General features: G+C 40.9%; 1 protein-coding gene across 13 annotated transcripts in view; it reads right to left on the reverse strand.

Moving 5' to 3' along the window:
• KTN1 (kinectin 1) overlaps positions 1–25,349 on the reverse strand; it is an 88,917-nt gene that overhangs the window by 33,226 nt on the left and 30,342 nt on the right. For 10 of the 13 annotated variants that reach the window (XM_075282733.1, XM_075282732.1, XM_075282722.1 and 7 more), the window contains exons 7-25: positions 22,725–22,865; positions 17,645–17,751; positions 17,429–17,561; positions 15,674–15,761; positions 15,394–15,545; positions 13,055–13,123; positions 12,150–12,187; positions 11,055–11,145; positions 9,981–10,049; positions 9,771–9,808; positions 7,810–7,900; positions 6,406–6,474; positions 6,001–6,038; positions 5,404–5,494; positions 3,361–3,429; positions 3,236–3,270; positions 2,709–2,799; positions 2,171–2,239; positions 138–175 (exon numbers count right to left, since the gene is read on the reverse strand). In XM_075282733.1, coding sequence (XP_075138834.1) covers positions 138–175; positions 2,171–2,239; positions 2,709–2,799; positions 3,236–3,270; positions 3,361–3,429; positions 5,404–5,494; positions 6,001–6,038; positions 6,406–6,474; positions 7,810–7,900; positions 9,771–9,808; positions 9,981–10,049; positions 11,055–11,145; positions 12,150–12,187; positions 13,055–13,123; positions 15,394–15,545; positions 15,674–15,761; positions 17,429–17,561; positions 17,645–17,751; positions 22,725–22,865 — 1,517 coding nt within the window. The remainder of the gene's footprint in view (positions 1–137; positions 176–2,170; positions 2,240–2,708; positions 2,800–3,235; positions 3,271–3,360; positions 3,430–5,403; positions 5,495–6,000; positions 6,039–6,405; positions 6,475–7,809; positions 7,901–9,770; positions 9,809–9,980; positions 10,050–11,054; positions 11,146–12,149; positions 12,188–13,054; positions 13,124–15,393; positions 15,546–15,673; positions 15,762–17,428; positions 17,562–17,644; positions 17,752–22,724; positions 22,866–25,349) is intronic. The other 3 variants (XM_075282731.1, XM_075282723.1, XM_075282721.1) reach the window with 1 other exon arrangement.

Consider the following 25,349-nt stretch of genomic DNA (forward strand, 5'->3'; position numbering starts at 1 on the left):
TATTTTCCCTTCCTTTGTAGTCACTCTTGACTTCAGCTCAAATAACTGCAGCAAAAAACACTGTTTCCGCAATGTTGGGCCTTATTCTTAACGCAACCATGAGACACCAAATCAACAGGTAAAATTAACAAACTTACACATTTTGTAGGTCTTGAACCATAGATGTGAGGGCTACCTGAAAAATCAAATCAACACATTACTGTAATAGGGTCTGTAAAGACATCCAACGCTTAATATTTCCATATAGTCCATTTAAAGGGTTTCAAATGGTTATGTCTTCAAAGCGAATCTAGAATTTCTTAAAGGTTTTGACATGTAAGGGTAGTTTCACACAGAGTTTTTTTTGCAGGCTGAAAAAAAAGTGCTTTTCTGGCTTTTTTTTCCCCTCTAGCACATCGTTTTATGGATGGGCATTGAAATCTACTTCAAAATAACTAGCAGTTTTTTATGCAATTTTTGTAAAAAGTGTGTCAAAAACCTTGTCAGGTTTTTTTTTTATGCCTCCTTTCTATTAGGCTTGCAGAGCAGAATCCGCCTTAAAGGAGTTTTTCCCATCTCAGTGTCTCAGCATCTCACTTCCTGTATTTCTCCCTCCACCCCTCTTGCTGAACAAGATACACAACACTTATTCAGGTCAGATAATATGCAGATGCTTGTACAGACTCAGTGTTATCTGTGTGTTTACATAGAGATAACAGACCAGGTTTTATCAGTAAACTGCAATTAGCTGAATGATTATCCTGCCAATTAGAGCAGTGAGTGAGTGATTTCAATTGTCCTATCTCCCAGTCTGTGGTTATATCAACACTGTGTAAACAATGGGAGGAATAAATTCACATAGCAGGCAAACAAAGCAGAATTTCTAAAGCAATATATTTAGGAAAAGGCTTCAATTTACATAAGCTACCAGTATAGATAGGATCCTTGAGATGGGACCCCCCAGGTCGACACTTTTTTCCTCTAGGTGAAGGAAGAAATATTCTATGCATTCCCAGAGAAATTAAAGGGAAGCGTTTATTGAGGCAAATTCTACCAAAAAATCCACTTGCAAAAAAAGAAAAGAAAAATGTGTGAACTTACCCTAACAGTGCTAAGACCCCCACTAAATACTATACCTACAGGCCATCCCTAGAGCAGACCACCCAAACAGAAGACTCTTTATAAATGCATGTTTTTTGTGATGACCTCAAAGGGGCTTCTAAGTAATTGATTGATTAAAGATTGTTTTTCTATTTTCTTAGGTTTGAGGTATAAAGTGTCAAAAGGAGACAAAAGGTACACAATAGATAAATTCCTTGCTCCTTTCTTATGGAAAAGCCAAACTGGACAGGGACACATTGATATCTGAATGTGATAGTGGAAATATGACTCAAACCTTAAAAAAAAAATAAAAAAAAATCCCTCCTACGCAGTCTGGGGGATTAGCACGGACTTGAATAACCCTACTGTGGTGTTAAGAGGCAGCTGCTCTTGCCAATCTGATATGTAAGAGGGGGGGTATTAACCATGTTATTATACATCTAAGGGGATGTTCACACTACCGTCGGTGTCCGACAGCTAGTGTCCGCTGCTAATGTCCGTTCAAAATCTTGTGCGGGCATTAGCATCGGACACTAGCTGTGTCCGTGACATTTTGCATTCTTTTAAATGGGGATTTCCGTCCCCTGTCCAGTTTCTCGGGGCAGAAGACGGAATCCCACCAGATTGGCGAAAGTGGAGACCGAGCGCAGATGTGAACGCGCCCTAACCAAAATCTGGTGACTGATTGTGAACTTACTAAATATGGCCGACTTCTATATGGGAAGATTATGTTTTATATTAGGGAAAAATCAGAATACCATTTGGCAACCCTAAGATACATTTACCTAGTCCTACTAGAAAACTATCATGAACTGGAAACGTGGAATTCGTTTTTATTGTGCAGAGAAATAAAAGCAGATTTACCACTTATATATAAAAATATACATACACCGATAAGGAAATCCCACCATTTACCTAAAATCTGGGATCCCAGGCTAAAACAATGAAAGGTCTATGGTTGTACCTGTTAAATCAAAGTGTAACTGAGATATGAACGCCTCTGCTATTGCTTAATGTTATACGGACTGCAAATATGGATGTTGCTTAAAAAAGCTGAAACGTATAAAAAAAAAAAAAAAAAAAAAGTTACCTGGTCATTGTGTTGCGCCTTGAGATTCTGCAAATCCATTCTTAAGGATGCATTTTCATCCCTCAGTAACTTAAAAACAATAACAAATAAAATGGATAAAAAGTTAAGTCACCACCAATTTATATGTTCTATGCAATTTGGGTATATTCACGCAACACAACAATTTCTTGGATTTTCTGCTACTATACAATCAATACGCCAGGACAACTGTGTTCAGATGAACAGAACGCATTTCAGTTGCAGGAATTTCTGCAACAAATCTGCTGCATGTGAATATACCTTTAGGCATCTCCGCAATGTTAACTTGGTTTAGAGCAATATGTGTCAACATTTTACAGTTAGCAGTTCAGTTCAGAAATCTTAATCTACAGTCAAGAATAGAAGTAACCAGAATGTCACTCACTTTATTCTGGCATTGGCAAGGTTACTAGATATTCCGGTTTATCAGATTGCTATAGAAAGTATACAGCCTGCTACCATCACATTTCTTTTGAAAACTGGATATTTATTGCAACTAAGTGATGTAGTAAATGGTTACCCGCAAATCTTCTTCTTTGTTTGCGACCTGTATAAGTCCAGCCTCCAATAACTCCTCAATGGTTTTGATTTTCTCATCCTTTTCTTGCAGGCTTCAAAAGTGGAAAATTGCAAGATGTCAGTATAAAATATAAAACTGGATTTAAAAGGAGTTATCCAAGATCAATCCTTAGGATAGGTCATGACTGAGATTATGGGGGGGTCTGATACCTGACAACAGCACTGATCAGCTATTCTAAGTATAGTGTACAGAGCCAGAAACAGACAGCGCTGTATACTGTGTGGTGGGTCAGGCTGTGCCATTACAGCTCAGATCCCATTCATATGAATAAATGCCTGTAAACCTCTTCAGTAAAACAAATATACACCTTCGCTTCAATACACATGTGTTACATGCACAGTGAGGCAAAGGGGTGAAATGTATAGACTTGTCTTACTGTTAACTGTGATCATGGACAGCATTAGGATAAATCTATTTGGGACAAGATGAAATAAAATGTATAACTACAGTACATAAAGCACACTCACCTCTTTTCCAGCTGAACAAACACTTCTCTATTTGCCTGAAGGAGACAAAAAGCAAAACAATTAATAAATGCAATGCACTTACACAGAACTACCACGTACAACACAGTGCTCGTCTGGTTACTTACCTGCTCTTGAGACTGTTCATGCAGCTTCTGCAACTGCGCCTGCAATTCAGTATTAAGATGCTGTACCGCCTGAAATCACAAGGAGGCGATAAAGGTTCACAGCACACCACTGAACAACTGTATTACTGCACATAGTTATTTTCCAATGGCAGTCAACAGCAGGGGGCGTGCCAAGGTAGATGATCTATGAGATGACAATGCTAACAGTTCTGGCAATGACAGAAAGTGAGAGGAATCGGACAGATATGGAAGGCACAACCCAAAGAACCTTTCCATCTAATTTTCATGCGACAAAAGAAAAGCATTTTTTCTACAATGCAGATGCTGTAAGGGCGGTCAGATACATGTGAATGTCTAGAAGTCATTTGTTAGAGAAAGATCTTCTGATTCCTTTTACGGTCACGTAAAGAGCCTTTTATTGGGTATACGTTGCATGAAACTCTGCACATGTGCCTCTATCAGAAGTGTGATGAATCTCATTGTATGAGCCAGGCATTGAAATAGGTCAATAATAGGTTCTCATTGTAAAGAAAAGTAAACCATGGAATAAATGTTTTTAGTTTATATCTTTCTATGCAACACAGAAGGATCGACTGCAATACTCTGTACAGTCTATTACTGACACTAGAGTTGATTCGAGTAGTATTCGAAACATACCGTATATACTCGAGTATAAGCCGAATCTTTCAGCCCAGTTTTTGAGCTGAAAAAGCCCCCCTCGGCTTATACTCCAGTCAGCAAAAAAAAAAAAAAAAAATTTTTTTTTTTTTTTTTTTTAGGGGGGGGGGGGGGGGGTGTCTATGACCAGCCACAATATTAATGTATAGAATCTCCCATAAAATAGTGCAAAAAATAAAAAGATTTAAAAGAAAATAAAAGTTCTAAATTACTCCTTTCCTTGGAATACATACAAAAGTAGAAAATGACTGTGAAACACATACACATTAGGTATCCCTGTGTCTGAAAGTGCCCGGTCTACTGAATATAGGGTATCTGCAGTGCTCCTGTTCCATCGGGAAGGGGTTAATAGGAGCACTGCAGATACCCTATATTCAGCCAGGATGAATTCCAAGTGGGGGAAGAAAAAACAGTCCTCAAGCTCAGGGAAGGGGCAGACAGACAACCAAAACTCCCCCTCCCCTTTCCCAGCACCCAGTATCTACTGTACCCAAAAACTCTGACCATTTTAATTTTTGATATTTTCCAGTAGCTGCTGCATTTCCCCCCTCGGCTTATACTCGAGTCAATAAGTTTTCCCAGTTTTTTGTGGTAAAATTAGGGGCCTCGGCTTATATTCGGGTCGGCTTATACTCGAGTATATACGGTAGTTTCAAGTACCTCGCTTCCATAGGAATGAATAGGAGCAGGTGAACAGCAAGGGGTTAAAGGGGCTCTATCATTGGGAAAAGTCATTTTTTAACTAATCACATCTTTGCATAGCCTTTAGAAAGGCCATTCCACACCTACCTTTAGTATGTAAATTGCCTCAGCGGTTTTTGAATAAGTCCGTTTTTATTCAAATGCCAATTAGACTGGTGCACGATGTATCGTGCACCCTCTTTGCTATTGTTTCCTATGCACAGGCTGATGATGACTCAGCTTCCTGTTTGCACACACATAGGAGATGATAGAAGAGATGAGTGCTGCTGGGAACTTCCTGTGCTGGCTGGAAGCTCATTACCATATGAATAAAAACTGACTTATTCGGAAACCACTGAAGCAATCTACATACTAAAGGTAGGTGTGAAATAGACTTTCTAAAGCCTATGCAAGGATGTGTTTAGTTAAAAATGACTTTTCCCAATGATAGAGCCCCTTTAAGTGCCGTCTGCTCCCACTCATTCCTATGGAGCAAGGTATTCCAAACTATAGTTTAAAATACTATTCGCTCATCTCTAACTGACACATATTAGCCTGTGAAATGCAAGGAGGATAATAGTCAGTGAGGACCTAAAAATATACTCAGCAGCTACATCTTGCCCAGCACTAACGCCCAATATGTGAGGATTACCAGATGTGAACAGGCCCCTAAATTGCCTTTACCTTCTGCTCCTCAATGTTACTGGTCACTTTCACAAGCTCAGCCTCCAGTCTCTTTTCCAAAGCTTTGATCTTGTCATCTTTTTCCACAATACTAAGGGAAGGAGAGAATGAACAGATATACATTATATATTCAGCAAAATTTTATCAAAGACAGATCTGTAAATACTATTTGGTAAGTAATATTAAATGCTATATAATCTCTACAAACATTGAAAGCGCTCCCCAGTGTTCATGATCTTGTGGCTAAATGCCAAAAAAGTAGATATGGGGGTTCACAGGTAGGGGGACCGCATTGAGAGCTGAGACTATTTTGTTCAGATAACAGAGCAGACAATGGAAATTCATCAGCAAAACGATAGCACTATAATAGAGTGATTTGATATAAATAAGGACTTGCTACTGAACAACACTGAGAATTTACAGATTTTTAATATATACTAGTACATGCCATATAGCGATGGGCCATGTGAGTGGTATAAGTGGACCTGGACAACACACATTTACAATGCTGTTCACATTCTTTTATATGCTTAGTTATTGGGTAGAATATAGTTAGTATCTTGGTTACAATAGCAGCCTACAAGACATATAATATACCTCTTCTCCAACTGTTCCAGCGTTTGCGCTGCAGCCGACTGAAACAGAACATACACATTATTAATATAATCGGCAGGCAAGGCAACCCATAAAAGCAACGTGAAAGCGTACTTCAAATTCTAAAACACCTACTCAGAAATGAATCGAATATAAGAAACAATGCAATGTATTTTATTAAAGAAATATGCTTCAATCTCCATTTTTCAGGCTGCATTACTCCCCAATCCCTGGATCGTGTGTGTGTCCTACCTGTTCACAAACCTACATGAGGAGATGCCATCCACAGTGTTAGTGAATGACGATTGGAGGATGGTGCCAGCTAACAAAATATGTATACAAGAATAACAAAACCTGTAATGTAAAGGCACAATAAAGATCAGGAGTGCAGATATGAACCTGACTGACCTGTTCACTCTTTGCCACCTGGATCTTCTGTAGTTCGGCCTTTAGCGATATGTTCTCTCTCTGTAGTGTCTGAAAGAGAGTGAAATGCCAAGATGACAACTAGAACCCACAAACATATAGGCAACTTAGTTAAGCAGGGACATCCACCCAGAGAATGAATGGAGAGGTGGCCACATATGTCCCCCTGAGGTGTCTGACCACCACTGTTCAAATACTGATGATATGACTTTAAAGGGATTCTACCATTAAAATCTAATTTTTTTGTCGATCACACATAGGAATAGCCTTAAGAAAGGCTACTCTTCTCCTATTTTTAGAGGTGTTCTCCGCACCACCGTTCGGTATAAATCCCGGTTTTTCGTCGGTATGCAAAAGAGTTCTCTAGCAGCACTGGGGGCAGTCCCCAGCACTCCAACAGCAGTGGGCGCGTCCCCAATGCTGCGAGAGAACTCTCCAGCGCCGCCTCCATCATCTTCAGGAACGGCCTCTCTGCGCATCTTCTTCTGGAGCTGGGTTCAAACTTCTAGGCCTCGGGCAGAGCAGATTGCACATGCTCACAGGCCACAAGAAAATGACCGCTTACTTACTGTGTAAGCGGCCACTTTTCCTGTGGCCGCAGGCATGCACAGTCGGCTCTGGCCGAAGCCTAGAAGTTTGACCCTCAGCGCTAGAAGAAGACGCGTGAAGAGGCTGTTTCTGAAGATGAAGGCGGTGCTGAAGATTTCTCTTGCAGTACTGGGGACGCCCCCAGTGCTATTTGAGCGCTGGGGCCCGCCACAAGTGCTGCGAGAGAACTCATTTGCATATCGACGGAAACTGGGATTTATACTGAACGGCGGCATGGAGAAGAAATCTAAAGGTAGGAGAAGAATAGCTTTTCTTAAAGAAGACCTTTCATGAGTTGGGGCAAATGTGGTTTTATATAACACTGGAAAGCTGATCTGTGACCCCGGTGAAGAGCTATCGGTGCCAGTACTGTAGCTCTTCACTGTCAGAAGTGCGTTCCTGACAGGCAGTAAGGTACACCCTTCCTCACAGCAGCAACTATAGCGCTGTACTGTGAGAGCGTGATCTCACAGTACAGCACTATAGGCGTTGCTGTGAGGAGGGGCGTTCCTGACTTACTGTCAGAAACGCCCTTCTGACGCCACTGATAGCTCTTCACCTGGGGCACAGATCGTGAAAGCCAACAGTGCGCTGAATTCAGCGCACTGTCGGCTTTCCAGCAGTATATAAAACCGCATGTGCCCCAACTCATGAATGGTACTCTATAAGGCTGTTCCAACGTGTGATCGACAAAAAATTTGATTTTAATGGTATAATCCCTTTAAGGATAGGTCATCAATATATAAATGCTGGAAAGCCCCTTATACCTTCTATATCATTGAACAGCTCATGTATTACCTTTAGTTCCTCTCCACTGTTTGCAAAATTGGCTTGTTCTAGGGCAACAGCATCCTTCACCTGTCTAATCTCCTTGTCTTTCTCTTCAATGCTGCCAAGACAATAAAACCCCACAATTACTGTCAGAGATGTCACAAGCTGAAATATACAGAAGCTGTCAGTATGAACAATGTATACTGTGTCCCAGGAAAGATCCCAATCACTAAGGCAACAAGCAAAAACAGTAGATGTTCCCCTTGTTTTCTGACTACAGTGTGCAAGCCAGAGACCCCTCATTTATCACTCTCTATAAAGACCCCGAGTGATGTGCCACTACCAGTATCTGAGACGTGGATGTGAATGAGCATAGCCCTTACATGTGATCTATGCAGAGTATGGCGGCACATAATTACAAGCTGTAATACGGATATGCTGGTACGGTCTTGCCATGACTCCTCCTTCCAGCTACATCTACCACTCAAAAGATGTGTCTAGTAAGTTCTTCCACCTCCTTGTCAGGAGCGAATAGTGAAATCTGACAGCGAAGAGCAAATGGAAAGCTAAAGCTACAGATGAAAGATCTTAATCCATTCTACTTCTCCCAAAGAATAAAATGCTAATCTTAACCCATTAGCAACCAGCTTGTTTTTCTATATCTTAATACTTAAATGTTTTAATTAACCAACCTATTTTTTGTGTTTTTCACTTCTTTCCAAGATCTATAACTTATGCAGTTTATTTTTTAATGAAATTGTGCAATGGCTTTTTTTTTTTTTTCCAGGAGGGAACACAAGGCTTTTTGATCACTTTTTAGAACACTTTTCAGTGGCCAAAAGACAAAAAATTTGCCATTATGGTATCATTTTCATTTTACACCATTTCGCATGTGGGTAGAATAACATTACAGCTGTTTTGCTCAGGTCCTCGCTGACACAATGTGTTGTATGACTCCGATGAGGATGTGACCCCAGCCTTAATATGTGGTTTTTTTTTTTTACTACACTATGTTTTTCCCCAGTTTTTTTGCTCCACTAGGGGACTAACTTGCGATCTTCTCATCACTTTTATAATGCATTGCACTTCCATGCGAAGACCAGAGCCAGATACAGAAACGCTACTGCCCAGGGGTGGCACCAGACATGCCCACATGTGGATGGTGTCTGTTAAAAATGAAATCTAACTCCCCTCAGGATGTACATAAATCAAGCACAGAAACATGTATTTTGGCAATAAACAGACGATAGAACTCTGGGGCTGAGCTGGTTTGTGTTTAGACATGGTGCTTGCTGGTTGGAGAATGGATGGTTTGTTACAGCATATACAGGGGGAGTGAATGTAGACATATCTGGTGTCGTTGGGACTAATTTAGACATTATCTGGTGGGGGATAGGCTGCTATTCTATGTATATTGGCTTTCCTTGCACCTACTTCCCATATCACAGACTAGTGGTAACTTTTTGGGGGGCTGTGACAACCCACATCACTTATTTTAACCATTCTTTTTATCTTGCTATGATATTAAAGGTTACTTTGTATTAATCCTAATAGGTGTTAGAATACATGTCTCTAGCATGGCCTAATAGGATTATGCTAATGCAGCCTTTGGGATCTTCATCAGGCATGCAACTGCCATGTAAAAGCAAGAATGAGATTGCAAGGGAGTCAAAGCCTCCAGCCTCCTCCCTTCCCTCCAAAAGCCCATAGATACCACGATCACTATTGACCGTGGCATTTATAGGTTAAATAACTAGGATCAACAAACCAAGTGAATACACTGGTGGGCACCTGCACCACCGTAAGGGACTTTGAACGTCCATTACAGCGGAATAATGCCCATTGGTGAGCAATATAGAAAGCCTATTTGTCGGTCAATTAAATCTTCTTTATCACACTTAATACTTGGTCCCAGCTTAAACAATGTGAACCATTTATATAAACCAAGTGTCCCAAATCATTCAATTACATCTTTTCAATGTACTTACGTTTTCTGTAGCTGCTCAGCAATGACTGATGCTGAAGCCTGAAAAATGAAGACGCTTGGTGTAAGTTAACCCTTAGTATTCTAGTACATATACAATTGTTTAACAGCTCTCAACAACACAACACTGGAAAGGAGAGGGTTAGTCTGACCCCACAAACCACAGGCTTCCCCAATACATCTTGTTGTCAAGGTCTATATGCTCATAGCTTACCTGGACCTGTATTTGCGCAATGTACTTTTGTATCTGAACATTTAGAGATTCATTCTGTTTCCTGAGATCCTGCAATAAAATAAATTCAAAAATGTCACTTATTTGTAGGACAGATGTAAGCAGTTTTAAACATTGTCACAACTTAAAACCGTCTAGTATAAAGTTGCAGATTATAAACCCATTCATAAATCTGGTGTATGTTCGGCAGTCTGATCTAACTTTACACCAAATTGTCTTAGCTTAGGATAAAAAAAACGTTGCAAAATTTTGGAGTATTGCGGTGCAACTTCAGATGTGTCAGCTATCTGATAAGCCATAATCCTTTTTTGAAATACATCGTATATGGGTCTAAAATGTGTCTAACACACTCGATAAATGTGGCTAGGCATGTTAGACCATGTTTTTTGTCACAAATTATGCCAAAATTGATTATTACATCTTCCCTATTGTCTTTTCAGTGATGCCAACTCATTCCCATTCTCTTCTAACAGCGATGGCCATACATACAATGTACATGAACAGGCCTGGTCTGACAAACAAAGCTGTGTCATTTCTACTCATCAGTTCACTGCTCTATTACAGATATATTTCCTTAGCGGATACCTTTATGTGGAGGACAGAAGGAAGCAGAACAGAGCTCACTTTGAGTGCATCATACAGAAATGACCTATTACAGTGTACACAATTTTTTCTGATAACATTGATATTTTCGAAGTCACTACCTGCATTTAATTTATAAATGGGCCTCTATATAGACAAAACATCTTACTTTGGAGAGATCATGTTTCAGCAGCGTTCTCAGTTTCTTCACAAGCAGAATTAAAATAAAAGGTACCACGTACAGGATCCATTTACAATGACCTCTGTACAGGTCACAGAGCATGCCCACAACACTCTCCCATAGAAATCAATGAGTCATGCGACTATAATTATTTTTTTTAAAAATCCACCACCTTTGAACAGCAGCCCTAAAAACTAATATCAGATAGACAATAAAATCAGTGACAGTGACTGTGTCGCTACCAGTTTTATTTGTCTCTTTCCTAACTATTCCGTAGTTAACATCTTCCCTACCTTGAGCTCTTCACCATTGTTTGCAGAATTAGCACGTTCTAGAGCCAAGGATTCTTCCATCTTTTTTAATTCCATTTCCTTCTCCACAACTCTAAAACAAAAAAGGTCATATTATCAGAAATACAAAACTCTAAACACCTTTTACTAACAGAGCTCTCGGGGTCACACAATCTGTCAAAAACTATAAAAACTTCACAATCAATACAACAGACCCAGCAGAGCAGAGATATACTTTTCTGGATACAAACAGTGTATATACTGGCCATATTAGGAGCTTTCCTACACCTATAATACAATAAACTAAGCACAAGAAGGGACAATATTTACTGACTATATCCTGATCTTAGGGGAAACTGTTCTTATGATGGATGCACTGCAGTCAATTGTGTATCAATGCTTTTCCCAACCCACTGCATAGCTACTGAAAGTATATTCTCTTTCTTCCCGATGCCTGCTGAATGGGCACAATCTTCCTGGAGTAAAGTTACTGCTATGCTCAGCACCCAGAGCCAATGAGACGTCTTCTCTTCCCTTACATTCTTCTGGTTTACATATGCCCGCAAGTATGTGACAAAGCTCAAATTATTTCCATTCTATAATAAAGTGCTCGTTTTTTTTTCTATAAGTTTTAAGTGGTAAGCTATATTGCCCAATTACCGCCCCCACAAACTACAATGCTCTCGTTAATGCCGCCACATGCCTCACACATGGTATAATGACGCAATTTAGAGCCCCCATGCAAAATATAATGTCTCCTTGTAGAACCCCCACAGTATAATGGCATCTATCCTCACACAGTACTGAGTCCAGGGCGTGAGAGGCAAACATGGACAATGTTAAAAGCAGTGAGAATTGAGAACTACACTCATTCGCAACACAGGCCCCACTGGTAACCAATGATGGAAGTGCTCACTGGTCAGCAATAGGGACTGGTAACCCTTAGGCTGCCGCTATGGTGGATGGATCATCGTCTTTTTGCAGCGCCAGCAGGGGAATTGTTTTAACCAAGAAACCAACCCTGTACATCTACTTGAGGTTACTAACCTTAAAGCATTATACCCAGCCAACCCCACGTATAATTTTGGAGACACTTACTTCTTCTGTAGTTCATCCACTATCACTGAAGCTGAAGACTGGAAGGGAAAAATAATATAACCCAATCAATTATAGTAGGCAAAAAAGACACAATGTAACTATAACAAATCAAAATAATGAATAAAGAGATCGTTTACTATCAATCAAGATCATGGTCTTATCTATACTGAGGACCATGACGCCATTCTGAAGACCCTGAAAAAACCCTGCCCACACATCTGGCCCAGGACTCAAAAACATACTAAATACTGAAAACTTCTCAATCCGATAAAAGGGGATTTCCATGAAAAAAAAGTGGTTTCTAGCTAGTCATTATGATCACATTAATTCATTATTTGGCGTACATTGACATCCCGTTCTGTCCATCCGTTAAGCAGATAAGCTGCAAATTGATCCCAACAGAATGGCACTACTATACATTGAGTTTACATTGGTAAATTGCTGCACTTAAGTGCCAACAACCTGGTCAGGGCTTATGGAAACAAACAAGCAGTGCTGCTCTAGGCCATTATAATTGGACGTTAGAAGGAACTCACATCCCCACTCCACCTCCTCATCATCCTGAGTTTGGCCGTAAGACAACTGGCTGCAGCAGGAGATCCTGACTACACTAAAAACAAAAAATTAACCTCCGTGTTCTCTGCAGAATTATTACAAGACTGTTTGCTTTAGGAACAATAGAAAATTCTGCAGACTGACAACCAGCGAGGGCAAGATTATCTACAGTCTACCTTTACCATTCATCTCTAGCTTCAATGTGTCTTTATAATGCCATAAAGTATGTAGACCGAGCCTACAGTCACTGAAAAGAACATGACGTAGGCCAGCTACTCTGAGCACCAGCACTGCCGTCTTCTCTCTGAGCACATAGATCAGACGACACATCATGTTGTTGCTGTTCTTACCTGAGCCTGCATCTGAGAATGGTATTTCTGTATCTGAACATTGAGGGCGTCATTTTGCTTCAGTAAATCCTTACAATGAACAAGAAAAAAACTCAAATGATTTATGCTGTATATACAAAGTCTCCGACATGATCAAAGGCTGACAAGAGGATTGCCTAACCTGAACAGACTTATACAATGTTACATTTTGAGCTATTTCACATATATTATTTGCTATGGTGGTTGTCTGGGTTGTAAACATGCTTACAAACTATACATGGTGTATTAAACAGATGCTGCATTTTAAGTGCTACTCCCATCTGCTCCTCCTTCTTGCTAACCTACATAGAAGAAAGAGATCTGTATATGTTGTTTCATTTTAAATTTTTTTTTTTTTTTTGCTACTTAAAGGGGTTGGACACTTTCAGACCGATATTGACAAACAAATGTACAATAAAAAGATATACAATTTTCCAATATACTTTCTGTACCAATTCCTCACGGTTTTCTAGATTTCAGCTTTCCATCATTCATTCTGTTACTTCTAGAGCCGGGGTAGGGAACCTTCGGCTCTCCAGCTGCTGTGAAACTACAACTCCCAACAGGCTCCATACACTTCCATGGGAGTTCCAAGAACAGCAGAGCAAGTATGCATGCTGGGAGTTATAGCTTTGCAACAGCTGGAGAGGTGTACGTTCCCTACCCCTGGTTTAGAGGATAAAACACTGTCCATGGTCATGTGATTTACGGTCCATGGTCATGTGATGAGTACACAGGTGTCACTCGTTACAGTCACAGCACAATATTTAGACAGCAGCTGTACACCTGTGTGCTCATCACATGACCATGGTCACACTTTTATCCTCTAGAAGTAACAGAATGAATGACAGCAAGGTGAAATCTAGAAAACTGTGAGGAATTGATACAGAAAGTATATTGGAAAATTGTATATCTTTTTATTGTACATTTGTTTGTCAATATTGGTCTGAAAGTGGCCAACCCCTTTAAGTATTAGGTATTTTACAAGCATTAATAAAAATGGATTACATATGTGAACACCAGTAACAGCAACACCACGTGCAAGTGATGGTAAATATCACAGTCAATAAGATTAAAGGGATTCTACCATTAAAACACTTTTTTTCTGGTTGACACATAGGAGAAGAATAGCCTTTCTTAAGGCTATTCCTACCTTTAGATGTCTTCTCCGGGCCGCCGTTCCGTAGAAATCCCGGTTTTCGTCGGTATGCAAATGAGTTCTCTCACAGCACTGGTGGTGGTCCCCAGCGCTCAAATAGCACTGGGGGAGTCCCCAATGCTGCAAGAGAAATTTCCAGCGCTGCCTCCATCTCCTTCAGGAACAGCCTCTCTGCGCCTCTTCTTCTGGAGCTGGGTTCAATCTTCTAGGCCTCAGGCAGAGCAGACTGCGCATGCCCACAGACTACAAGAAAATAAACGCTTACACCAGCTTACTGTGCAAGTGGCCACAAGAAATTGGCTGCTTACACAACTTAGTATGTAAGCAGCCATTTTTCTTGTGGCCACGGGAATGGGCAGTCTGTTCTCCCCAAGACCTAGAAGATTGAACCCAGCTCCGGAAGAAGACGTGCAGAAAGGCCATTCCTGAAGAAGATGGAGGCAGTGCTGGAGATTTCTCTCGCAGCATTAGGGACACCCCCAGTGCTGTTTGAACGCTGAGGACCGCCCCCAGTGCTGTGAGAGAACTCATCTGCATACAGACGAAAACCGGGATTCCTACTGAACGGCGGTGTGGAGAAGAATAGCCTTTCTTAAAGCTATTCCTATGTGTGATCAAGAAAAAAATGTTATTTTTTTTTATTTATAGTTGACCACATACCCAGTACTTATTGGGTTTTCCAGAAAAAAACACCATTAATACTGGAAATTGGTAGTGACGTACGCCACTACCAAGATATGATATAATGGGCATGCACATGGTTTAACGTTCCAAAGAAATAAGAAAAAATGGACAAATAACATGATCAAAAGCAAAAAAAAAAAAAAAAAAAAGTAATGGAATATCTGACATGAAAACATCTCCATGGCAAAAAGCATGATGTGACTTCACATATCTCAATGACAAGCATATACATTTGTTCCCCTACTGCTGTTTGCTTTACCCTGAAAAAAGTAAAACTTCCCAGAGAAAGATTTCCTTCTCAAGTCAGCTTTTAGCAAAGGGAAAAAGTGAAGACAAGAACCCTATATGTGAATGTAAATCATAAAATTGTGGCGTGTATTATGGGTGAAAACAGATCACAAGAGAAATCAAGACCCCAATGTACACCACATGCAATGGAAATATGAAGTTTTGTGGAAGGATCTCCATAAGACAGTACCTGCACCTGCATCTGAAGGCTGTCATCCTGCCCTTCATCCATAAGCTGCATGATCCTCTGCTCCATCTGCTGGTTGGTCACTATAGTATCTGTCAATTTGCTGTGCAAACTTTGGACTTCGGCCTCTTTGGATATAAGTTTTCCCTGCAAATCTGTACAGAAGCAGAAACACCATCCCAAAAATAAACAAACTATAAGACACCATGGACAACAGAAGTCTATTACATATGTAGAACATACGGTACAGCACAGACATCAAGGAAAAGAAAGTTGTAGTGACCTTGCTGGCCCATTTCTAAATCAGACATCCTTTTCCTTAGGTAGCTTTCAACTTCTTCCCATCTTCTTTCTGCGTCTTGCATCTGAGCCTGGAAAGCGAAAACAAGTGTATAAACACAAGAATGCCTGATGCCCATTACCCAATAACCGCAAATAGCTATAGTTGCTCATAAATATACTTAAAAAGAGGACCTTTCATGGTTTGGGGCACAGGCAGTTCTATATACCGCTGGAAAGCAGACAGTGCGCTGCACTCAGCCCACTTTTGGCTTTCCCGATCTGTGCCCCAGGTGAAGAGCTATCGGTACCGATACCGTAGCTCTTCACAGTCAGAAGGGCGTTCCTGACACTGTCAGGAACGTCCTTCTGCACAGCATGTGGATGTGAACCAGGCCTTAGCTGATGCTTGCAGATGTCAGTTGTCTCAAGAAATCCTTTACCCAATGCTCATGTAGCGTATCACTGACTTCAATGATTCGTCAATGACCATCATTGTCTCTGACACATGTACCACAGGCCCCAGTGGATTCCTAAAGGGAAGCTTTATAGTGTAGTAAACATGAGCAATATGAAATACTAGCAGGCTCCGTGAAAGAAAGGTATGGGGAGGAGAATCTGCTCCACTTCAGTTTCTCCCTGCCCAGCATTGTTTCAAGTCTGTCCTCATTTTTGCATAGCAGGAAATCTGGGAATGAATGCATGGAGAAGCTGGAGGGTGCCACTCAGGAGACACTTCTCCTTATGCCCACCTTTTTTCAGAACTATGGGGCTGTGTAAAAACCAACTGAAAGAATAAGTCGCAAGCTTTCTAGGATACTTAGATCTCTTCATCAAGCAAAGGATATAGGAAGTGGGAAATGAGTCAAGTAATGTAAAGCAGAGCTATCAATATAAAGAGAGGAGTATATAGTTTTCTGATCTGACATTTGCTTCATGAATGTATCAGAAAGCAGGCGCACAAGCAAAGCAAAAAGACACAATTTTGCACAAATCAGAATTTGCTCAAAAAGAAGTATGGTAGAACAGAGCCATTGGTTATTGATTATTATGTAATGATACCAGGAATCTATGCCAGCAAGGTGTATGTGCACGAACCACAGAGGACGCGCCTAATTTATGGCGAAGCGTGCATGTGTCAAAAATTGGGTGCAAATTCCAATGAGACCATTCAGAAAACCACTAATCCTAATAAATAAGCCTTTATATGCTTACCAGTATTTCATTTTGGCTTTGGTTATGGCAGCATGAAACTGATGACCAGTTCTCTTTAAAGGAACTGTCCAACATAAGAAAAGCACAGCTTATTTCATCCAAAATACAGTGCCACACCAGCCTACAGCACCTCAGGTCTATTTGCTTTAATGGAGTTGAGTTGCAATACCAGACAAGTTATTCATGGCTTCTGGAAGACATGTCACGATTCACTAATCCTGATCAACCTCTGGTTCTGGACTTTAGCAGGAATTCCAGCAGATTGTCACTTACAATGTCACCTTTTAACAGGAGTCTGGTGTTGGGTAGAACGCCCCTATAAAACTAACTTGAAGCCAATTGATTTACCTTTGGTATGAATCATAAGGCTCTTCTTACTCCTCTAAGAGAGAGGAATTTCGATGACCATCAGTTCTTCCTTCTTCTATAAGGTTATATTCTGCTCTACATATCACTCCAATTACCCAGAGAACCAAGTTCCTAGTAGGACTGCAGTATCACATAAATCTAAGCATGAAAATTTCTGCCCTACAATACACCGCACCTTTAGTCCAGCAACCGTCTGCTCGTGGTTCTTTTTCTGCAGCTCCTCTTGTGCCAAGCTATTGTTCTTGTCAGTCAGCTCTTTGACAAGTCTGGCGTAGTCCTGACGGAGCTTAATAAGCTCATTGGATTGCCTGAAAAGAGGAAACGGGTGGTGGTAAGTATTGTTTGTTCGGATCATGGCAGTATTAGATGGTTACAGAGGAGGGACACATACTTGCTTTCCATCTGGTTGGTAGCAGAGCTCACAGCATCTCTTAAGATACCATTTTCCTGCTTCAGGTGCGCGATCTGGCTTTCCAACTGATCGTGGACCTTCTGAAACTAAAAATACACAGTACAGCATATGAAGGGTCAGTATGATAAAATAATATATCCTACTTACTAATATATCAATTTTTAGATTCTGCACCACTTTTTGAAGTCACAGAAAATCTGCCATCCTGTCCATACTGACGATACTGCCCCTCCTCCTCCATGTAAACACACTGCCCCTTCCCTGTACGGGACAGGAATCTAGCACAGGCGCAGACCTTCCCTTCAGAGGCAGCAATTTTATGGATGCGAGCTGGAGTACACATAGGACTTACAGGTCTGCCAAATAAGGGAGCGCAACCTCGAAAATTAAGAAAATGGATAGAAATCTTGAAAACTACAAGTCACCAAGTGGGCTGTAATCATCTTAAAGATGTTAGCCACCTTTACAAAACTGTAGTCATCAGGGGTCTGTCGGGACCCTGCAGATCAGCTGTACCATGGAGCACGGATCTTCCAGTATTGCTAACATGGTGGCCACTTCCAAGTTGCCATACTTTTAGTAGTGGTAGTAATGAGTACAGAAGTAGTGTCCCATTCAAATGTATAGAGAAGTGCGGAAACACCGATAACCACCAGTACGAAAAGCATGGCGATTTAGCAGTGCAGTACAAAGTGGTTAGACAATACCAGAAACTGCATGCCAAGAAACAGCTGATCTGCAGAGTTCCCAACAGTTGGATCCCTGCCGAATACAGAATGGATGACCTTTCCATAAGACAGGTCATCAATTGTTAAAGGTGGACAATGTATCTACATTGGTTACGGCCAACCCCACATACACAGTCCAGTCATATTAATGTGACCACCGCCTACTTTTGACGTCAACGTTAAATAACCAATCGCAGAAGGCACGTGTCATCAGCCATCTGGGTGCACTCATCATTGTGGAAGGCACGATGGATCAACACAAGCATGCATCAATCCTTGCGGACCAAGTTCACCCCTACATGCGAATAGTTTTTCCTCAGGATGATGGCATCTACCAGCAGGACTATGCGACGTGTCATAAAGCTCGCAGTGTACGTGTGTGGTTAGAGGAGCACCAGGATGAGTTTACCATACTCCCTTGGCCAGCAAATTCCCCGAACTTGAACCCAAACAAGAATCTGTGGGACCATCTTGATCGGGTTGTTCATACCATGGATGCTCAACCATATAACCTAGCGCAGCTGGCCATGGCACTGGAGTCGGCATGGCTCAACATCCCAGTGACCATCACCACAACATCCCCTCTCTTCCTGCACGTCTCACAGCAGTCCGCTCTGCCAAAGGTGGCTATTCTGGATTTCGACAGGTGGTCACATTAATGTAAGTAAGCCAAAATAAGGAAAAAAGTTCTCCAGCATGCCTAATAAAATTTAATCTTTACTTCACATAGTTAAAAACATGCGCAAAACGTGCATGTGTTTATAGATGTTTCTATTTATGATTTTGGGTGGTGGAGCTCCACTTTATTGTTTTGGGGTCACCGTGCATAATCTTCCAATACAACAATATAAAAAGTGACTCCGCTAAACTCAGACTTAACCAATGAGGTAATTCATTATAGCACTGTACACAGCACATATAACTAAAAATATAATGAACGTGTAAATAAGATAATTGAATTAAGAAATTAATTATTCTCAATAACTTTAATAAAAATAATTGTTGGAAGCGTCCTATAAATGCATAAATAGCCATCATCATCAAGGTTTTCCTCCTAATATATTCTTCATACACAAAGGATAAGCTTTACTTTAAAAATATAGTGAGTGTAAAAGCAGAGGGCGGCCCACGCTGCGGAGCCTCATTTCCTGTGTCCGTCTCTCTACGAAACAAGACAAAGTAATCTGCATATCCAAGGGAGGACTCAGGTTATTTATAAGTACATATCTACACACCCAGGTACGCTGAAGGATGTCTCGGGGGCACCATCTGTTCTCAGCTTACATTCTGCTTTGGTATTAAATGAAGCTGAGCCATGGTTCAGTCCGCAGCTATAAATGTAACATCTGCGTGCGGGGTTACTTAAAGTGGTAGCAGGGTTAGAGCGGTCAAACAATAGTACATAAGGAGGAACTAAGAAGTAGGAAATGAAAGTGTTGTACAGGGTGGGAAGAAACGGAAATAATGGGAGAAAACCTCTGCACAATATACTAGTATATAGTGCTTTTATTCAGGCAAACGTATTCTAGTATATGCCAGCACAGCCGGCTTTATAACACCGCACAAAGTGGTCTAACATGTCCCAAATACAAAAACGTCCCACAATTAAAGGGATTGTCCAATCCAGACTATTGCCCACATTTTGCCAGAAAGATATAATATTTCACTGAGCCTACAGAGTTCAATGGGCAGCCAAATAATAGACGTACACAGAGCAAGGTTTCCTCAAAGACATACACAGATAGGGACAGTCATAACTGAATAATATTTTTAAAAGGAAACCTGACATGTCGAACAAGCAGTGTTCTGCGGGCAACTTGTTATAGAGTAGAAAGAGCTGGGAAGACGGATATATAGTATTATAGGGAAAGATTTAGTATAACCTGCATCCTATTTATATCAAAGCTTTAGGAGTCCAGTGGGTGGGATTTCCTAGGGACTGACAGCTTTCTCTGTATGTAGAGTATGCACATGCTTAATGTCAATCATTGATTCACTTCACCCAGTTTATAATATATATATATATATATATATATATATATATATATATATATATATATATATATATATATATATATATATATGGAAGTGGTTGCCAGGAAACTGTTCATCAAGAAGCGTTTGGACCTGACATCTGTAATGTGGTGGTGCACCATCTTGCTGGAAGAACTCAGGGAGTGTGCCAGCTTCAGAGCACAGAGAGGGTAACACATCATCACTTAGCAATTGCAGATACCCCGGTTTCCATTGATGAAGTTGAATCCAAAATGGCGGCTTTGTAGATGGCCGTCATGGGAGTCACCCGGCCTCAAATGTTTCCCCCTCCCATGTACTAATATGCCACAAACGGTAAGGTGATATCAGCAACCACTTCCATATTATCTGGGTGTATCCATACTTATGGCCAACCCTGTATAATATATTTAAGGCTGATGGATTGGACTGTATTCTCATGGTTCCTTTAGATTCCCTTTATGCTTAAAGAGGCATTCCCATTTTGTAATGCTACGCCATAACACCATCACTGGGAAAGGTCTGACCCCTGGGCCCCCCATACTAATCCTGAGAATGAAAAAAGGGAATTGGTCACTCAAGATTGCTCTTGTACAGAAGCAATCTCAATAACTTAGTGAACCGCAGCATGGCGCTTTTCACACGGCTGATCTGGCCCATCACTCCAATAATGGAAGAGATTCTGGAGACTAGCATGCTATACCCAACTCAACCACAAATCACGAATGGGGCCAGAAACCGCTGCAGCGGAAACACATTGCTGGTTACATCTTACTCTGACTTTTAATAGCCACCCCCATGGTGATTAGATGATTCTCAAGTCAGCTCCGTTAAGAAAATGCTTATCAGCATGGGACAACCCTTCTAAAATTAAGACTGCTCCCCAAGGGCAAGTCACACAGGATCTCTCAGTCTCATAGTAAGTGAAGGCCGGACGCCTGAGAACTTAATATGCACAAGGTCAGTTCATGTGAATGTATAAACAAAACTATTCAATAAGTGAAAATTTCCTATTTTTAGATACATCCGTCTAGTATGTATGTCTGCAGACAGATTTTTCCACAAGGAGCCTCCACGTGGAAATACAATGGTGTGAAGTGCACTATTGTGGGTCCATGTGTAGCCCGTTGTACATATGGACCAGAAATAGGCCAGTGTGCATTAGGCCTAAGGGGTGGAAAAGATGTGGAAATGTGAAAGATAAGGAGACCCAATATAAACAACATTTACGTAGCCTGACAGAAGTATGTCCGGAATGGTAAACAGACTTATTTATAGTTTGACATGTAAAAGGATAAAAGGCAATGAACTGTTTAAGTACATCATGGACAGAAAATAGGCCAGAGGTCTCATGCTGATAATAATGATGCTGAACAAAAGACAAGTTTTACATACTTTATATATCAAAAAATCAGCATCTTACTACAGCCGCCCACCTTAACCCTTTAAAGAAAGAGTAGTATGTACGTTAATGCTTGGCGACTTTTTTCATATTTTCCTTCCCCGCCAAAAAATTCATAACTTTTTTTTTTTTAATTATTATTATTTTCCTGTCCACATAGCTAAGTGACGGCTTCTTTGCATGACGAGTTGTACTTTCATTTGGCACCATCACAATTTCGGTGATACTAGATTTATATTGCTTTTACAAATAAAAGGTCAGTTTTAGAAAATGTACAACCTTTCAGGGGTCACCGTATTCTGTCACCTATTTTTATACTGTTTTGTTGACAGAGATACATCAGGGCTCTGTATTTGTGGGACAAGTTGTACTTTTTATTGGTGCCAATGTTTGGTATGGATAACTTTTTGATCACTTTTTGTTTGAACACTTTTTTTTTTTTTTTTTTATGCTGTTCATCGGGAAGGATAAATAATGCAATTTTTGCATAGTGAGGACTTATACAAAACAGGTTTATCTTTTTTGGTCTATGGCATGTGTTTTTTTAAATATAAAAGTTGGTTTTTTTAACTTATTTTTTATTCTTTATTTTTAACTTTTCAAAGTGTGCCTGGGGCATTAGTGTGTCATTCTTTTACGGAGCTAACTATAAACTCAGTGTGACGCAATAGTATGCTGCAGAGTGTTTAAGGGTTAAATACTAATTTTAGAGTGATTAGGTGATCCTGCTATTATATCTAGTGGTAGCATTGCAGTGACTGGAACAAGTTCAGAGCAAAAACACATAAATTGCACATGTAAATCCAGTGTAAAAATGTGTGTGCACACAGCAACACCACCCAAACTACGAGAGTTTCACTAGGCATTGTGATTAAATACACGCTTGCATTTTTCAGCAGATTTCTCATTTCCTTACTTTGACCTGCATATTTTGCGCTTCCTGGTAACTGTTATGTATCTTGCTTTGGAGAACTCCATGCTCTTTCTCCAGCAGGCTGATACGTTCTCTTGCTTTTCCTTCAACCAAATTTGCTTTTTGCTTCTCAGACATCAGTTCCTTTAATGAAATGAATTAATAAATACATTATAAGTCTCCGTATCATTTGTAGAATAAAACAACCACTATTGCACAGTTACGAAATGCATTAGCGAATGTAAACCGTTATGTATTTATTTCATAAACAGTACAGGCAAAAAATAAATAACCTTGGCAATATACTTCACTATTTTTCGTTATTTACATCTGTCTTTACTCAGCCAGTTCATGTACAATAGGGGCAATGAGATACAAAGCTGTCTATAGAAATACTATGTCACTAAGGCGAAAGCCCCACGTTGCCTTTTTTAAAATTTTTGTTGCAGATTTTGCTGCTGGATTTAGCAGAAGATAGAAGTATAAGGATTTCCTATATCATCTCCCATTCCTTTTGTACCCATACTTGGCTTTGGCTCAAAATCTGCAACAAAAAATTATATCTGTGTTTCCACAACTTGGGGCCTTAGCCTAGAAGCATTTTCCACCACCAAATAAAATTTTTTATACGGATGACTTATCCACAGGCAATCCACAGGAAAAGTCATCAGTATGTGATCTGTCTAGGTCAGACGCTCAGCTCATCCTCTCTAAGTTAAAGGGATCTAATATGAGTAACATGAGAAAGAGATATTTTATAATCATAATCTACAAAACCACCACTGCTTTTTTATCAAGACGACCAATGTAGCACTACAGATATTCAGCATAGAGATATACCACCACCACATACATTTCCTTTTCAGTTTCTAGTAAAAACCACATTGGAAAACCTGTATTCGGCAGCTTGAGTTAAACATAGGAAATTCATTGTGGTTTTACAGGTGAAATGCCTTCATTAGAATGACCAAACAGCAATCATTTCTATGTCTCATAGTTTTGATATGATTTCACAGCACTTCAACTGCACTGTGTGAATACACCCATAGTTACTATTAAAAGAATACACACATTTTTTTTTCCCAAGGAGGTGGGGGAAGGTGAAAAAAATAAAATTAAATTAAAAAACACCACACCCAGTGGTCTCCCAATGCGGTCCAGGCATGATGCTTCTTCTGGTAGAAGTCCTTGCCCCTTGCCGCACAGGCTTCAGCGGCCTAAGGATAGGACATTAGACACATGAGTGACGTCCCAGTACTTTTCTTTAGAGAAGCGACTACTTCCGCACCCCCTTCCCTACCTCTACCACCCAAAGAGCCCCAAGTGGGGGACGACCTTTAAGTAGAGAACTTGGAAGCGGAAGACCTGGTGGGCTTGGTGCGGAACTGCCAGGCAGATTTGGTCTTGAAGGAGGGCTTCTTGGAATGGGAGTCTGAGGAAGATTGTCATCTGGAGCAAGAGGTGGAACCATGAAAAGAGAGAAAATGCTGAGAATGGCTGGCACTTAGAACGGCTCTGAAGAAGAAGAGAGCTTATTCCCCCTGTAGCTTCAGAGATGAGCTTCTCTAGGCCTTTGCCTAAAAGCCAGCCTTGTTTGTCCTGAGAAAAGGGAAAGGCCATGCACTTCTTAGAGAGTCGACTTCAGCATTTCACAAACAGATCCAACCAGTACGGCAGATTGCCACTGTGTTGGCTGTCACCTAGGCAGAACGGCGAGCTACTTTCAGAGAGGCATCACAAAAAGTACTTGGAACCGTTCAGGATTTGGAAGACAAGCAGCTGGAATGGAGTTGAGTTTCTGAAGCAGTTTGGCCCAGGAAATGCAGCAAAGAAGGCCACAGGGAGAAGCCAGTCATTGCGAAGGCCGTCTTGGAGAGAGAGTTCATCCTCTTGTCTGAGGGATCACTGAGGGAGGTGGAATCTACCAAGCGTAGAATGGTGGCCAGTGAGAGCCTCCCACGGTGGACAACGTGATAGGTAGGCTTTCATCACTTGGAGACACACTGGTCTGGAAATGGAAAAAAAATATGTCCTACTTCCTAGTGAAAGGCATGGGACAGTCTGGGTGAAGCCATTCTTCTTTCAAGGATATGGTCAAACAGCCCATGGTTAAAGAAGACCAATGAGGGCAGAAACTGTGGTGGAAGGAGATGTACTCTTGAGCAGTAGGATCAGGGTCTTCAGAGAAGTGTAGGGTATCTCTGACTGCACTCCTACGTAGCAGCAAATATGATCATGAAGTCAGAGTCAGAAGTATCCGCAGGAGAAATAGACCATGCAGAGGGAGATAAGGTTCTGTCTATTGCAGTGCACTGTGATGGAAAGCCTAGAGGAAGGGGAGGAGGACAATCACCTGCAGGATCATTTCCTGGTCCTTTTGAGAGGATGGCTCCTGGAGAAAAACTGGGGGTGATGAGGGCATATGGGAACACGACTAAAAGTCGCTGACTGAGTGTCAATCTGGGAAGGCAGCCGTTCCAGAGTTTACATCACAGGATGGTTAAGTCTGTCAAGGTCACTTATGGACCAGCCAAGGGAAGCCACCCAGTCTGGGAGGAGGGTCCACTGGAGAAGGGCTGGGAGAATCCAGAGTTGGCATAGGCGGAAGGCAGTAAGAACAGATGGGCT

Source organism: Leptodactylus fuscus, chromosome 7, assembly GCF_031893055.1.
Source record: "Leptodactylus fuscus isolate aLepFus1 chromosome 7, aLepFus1.hap2, whole genome shotgun sequence".
NCBI lineage: Eukaryota > Metazoa > Chordata > Amphibia > Anura > Leptodactylidae > Leptodactylus > Leptodactylus fuscus.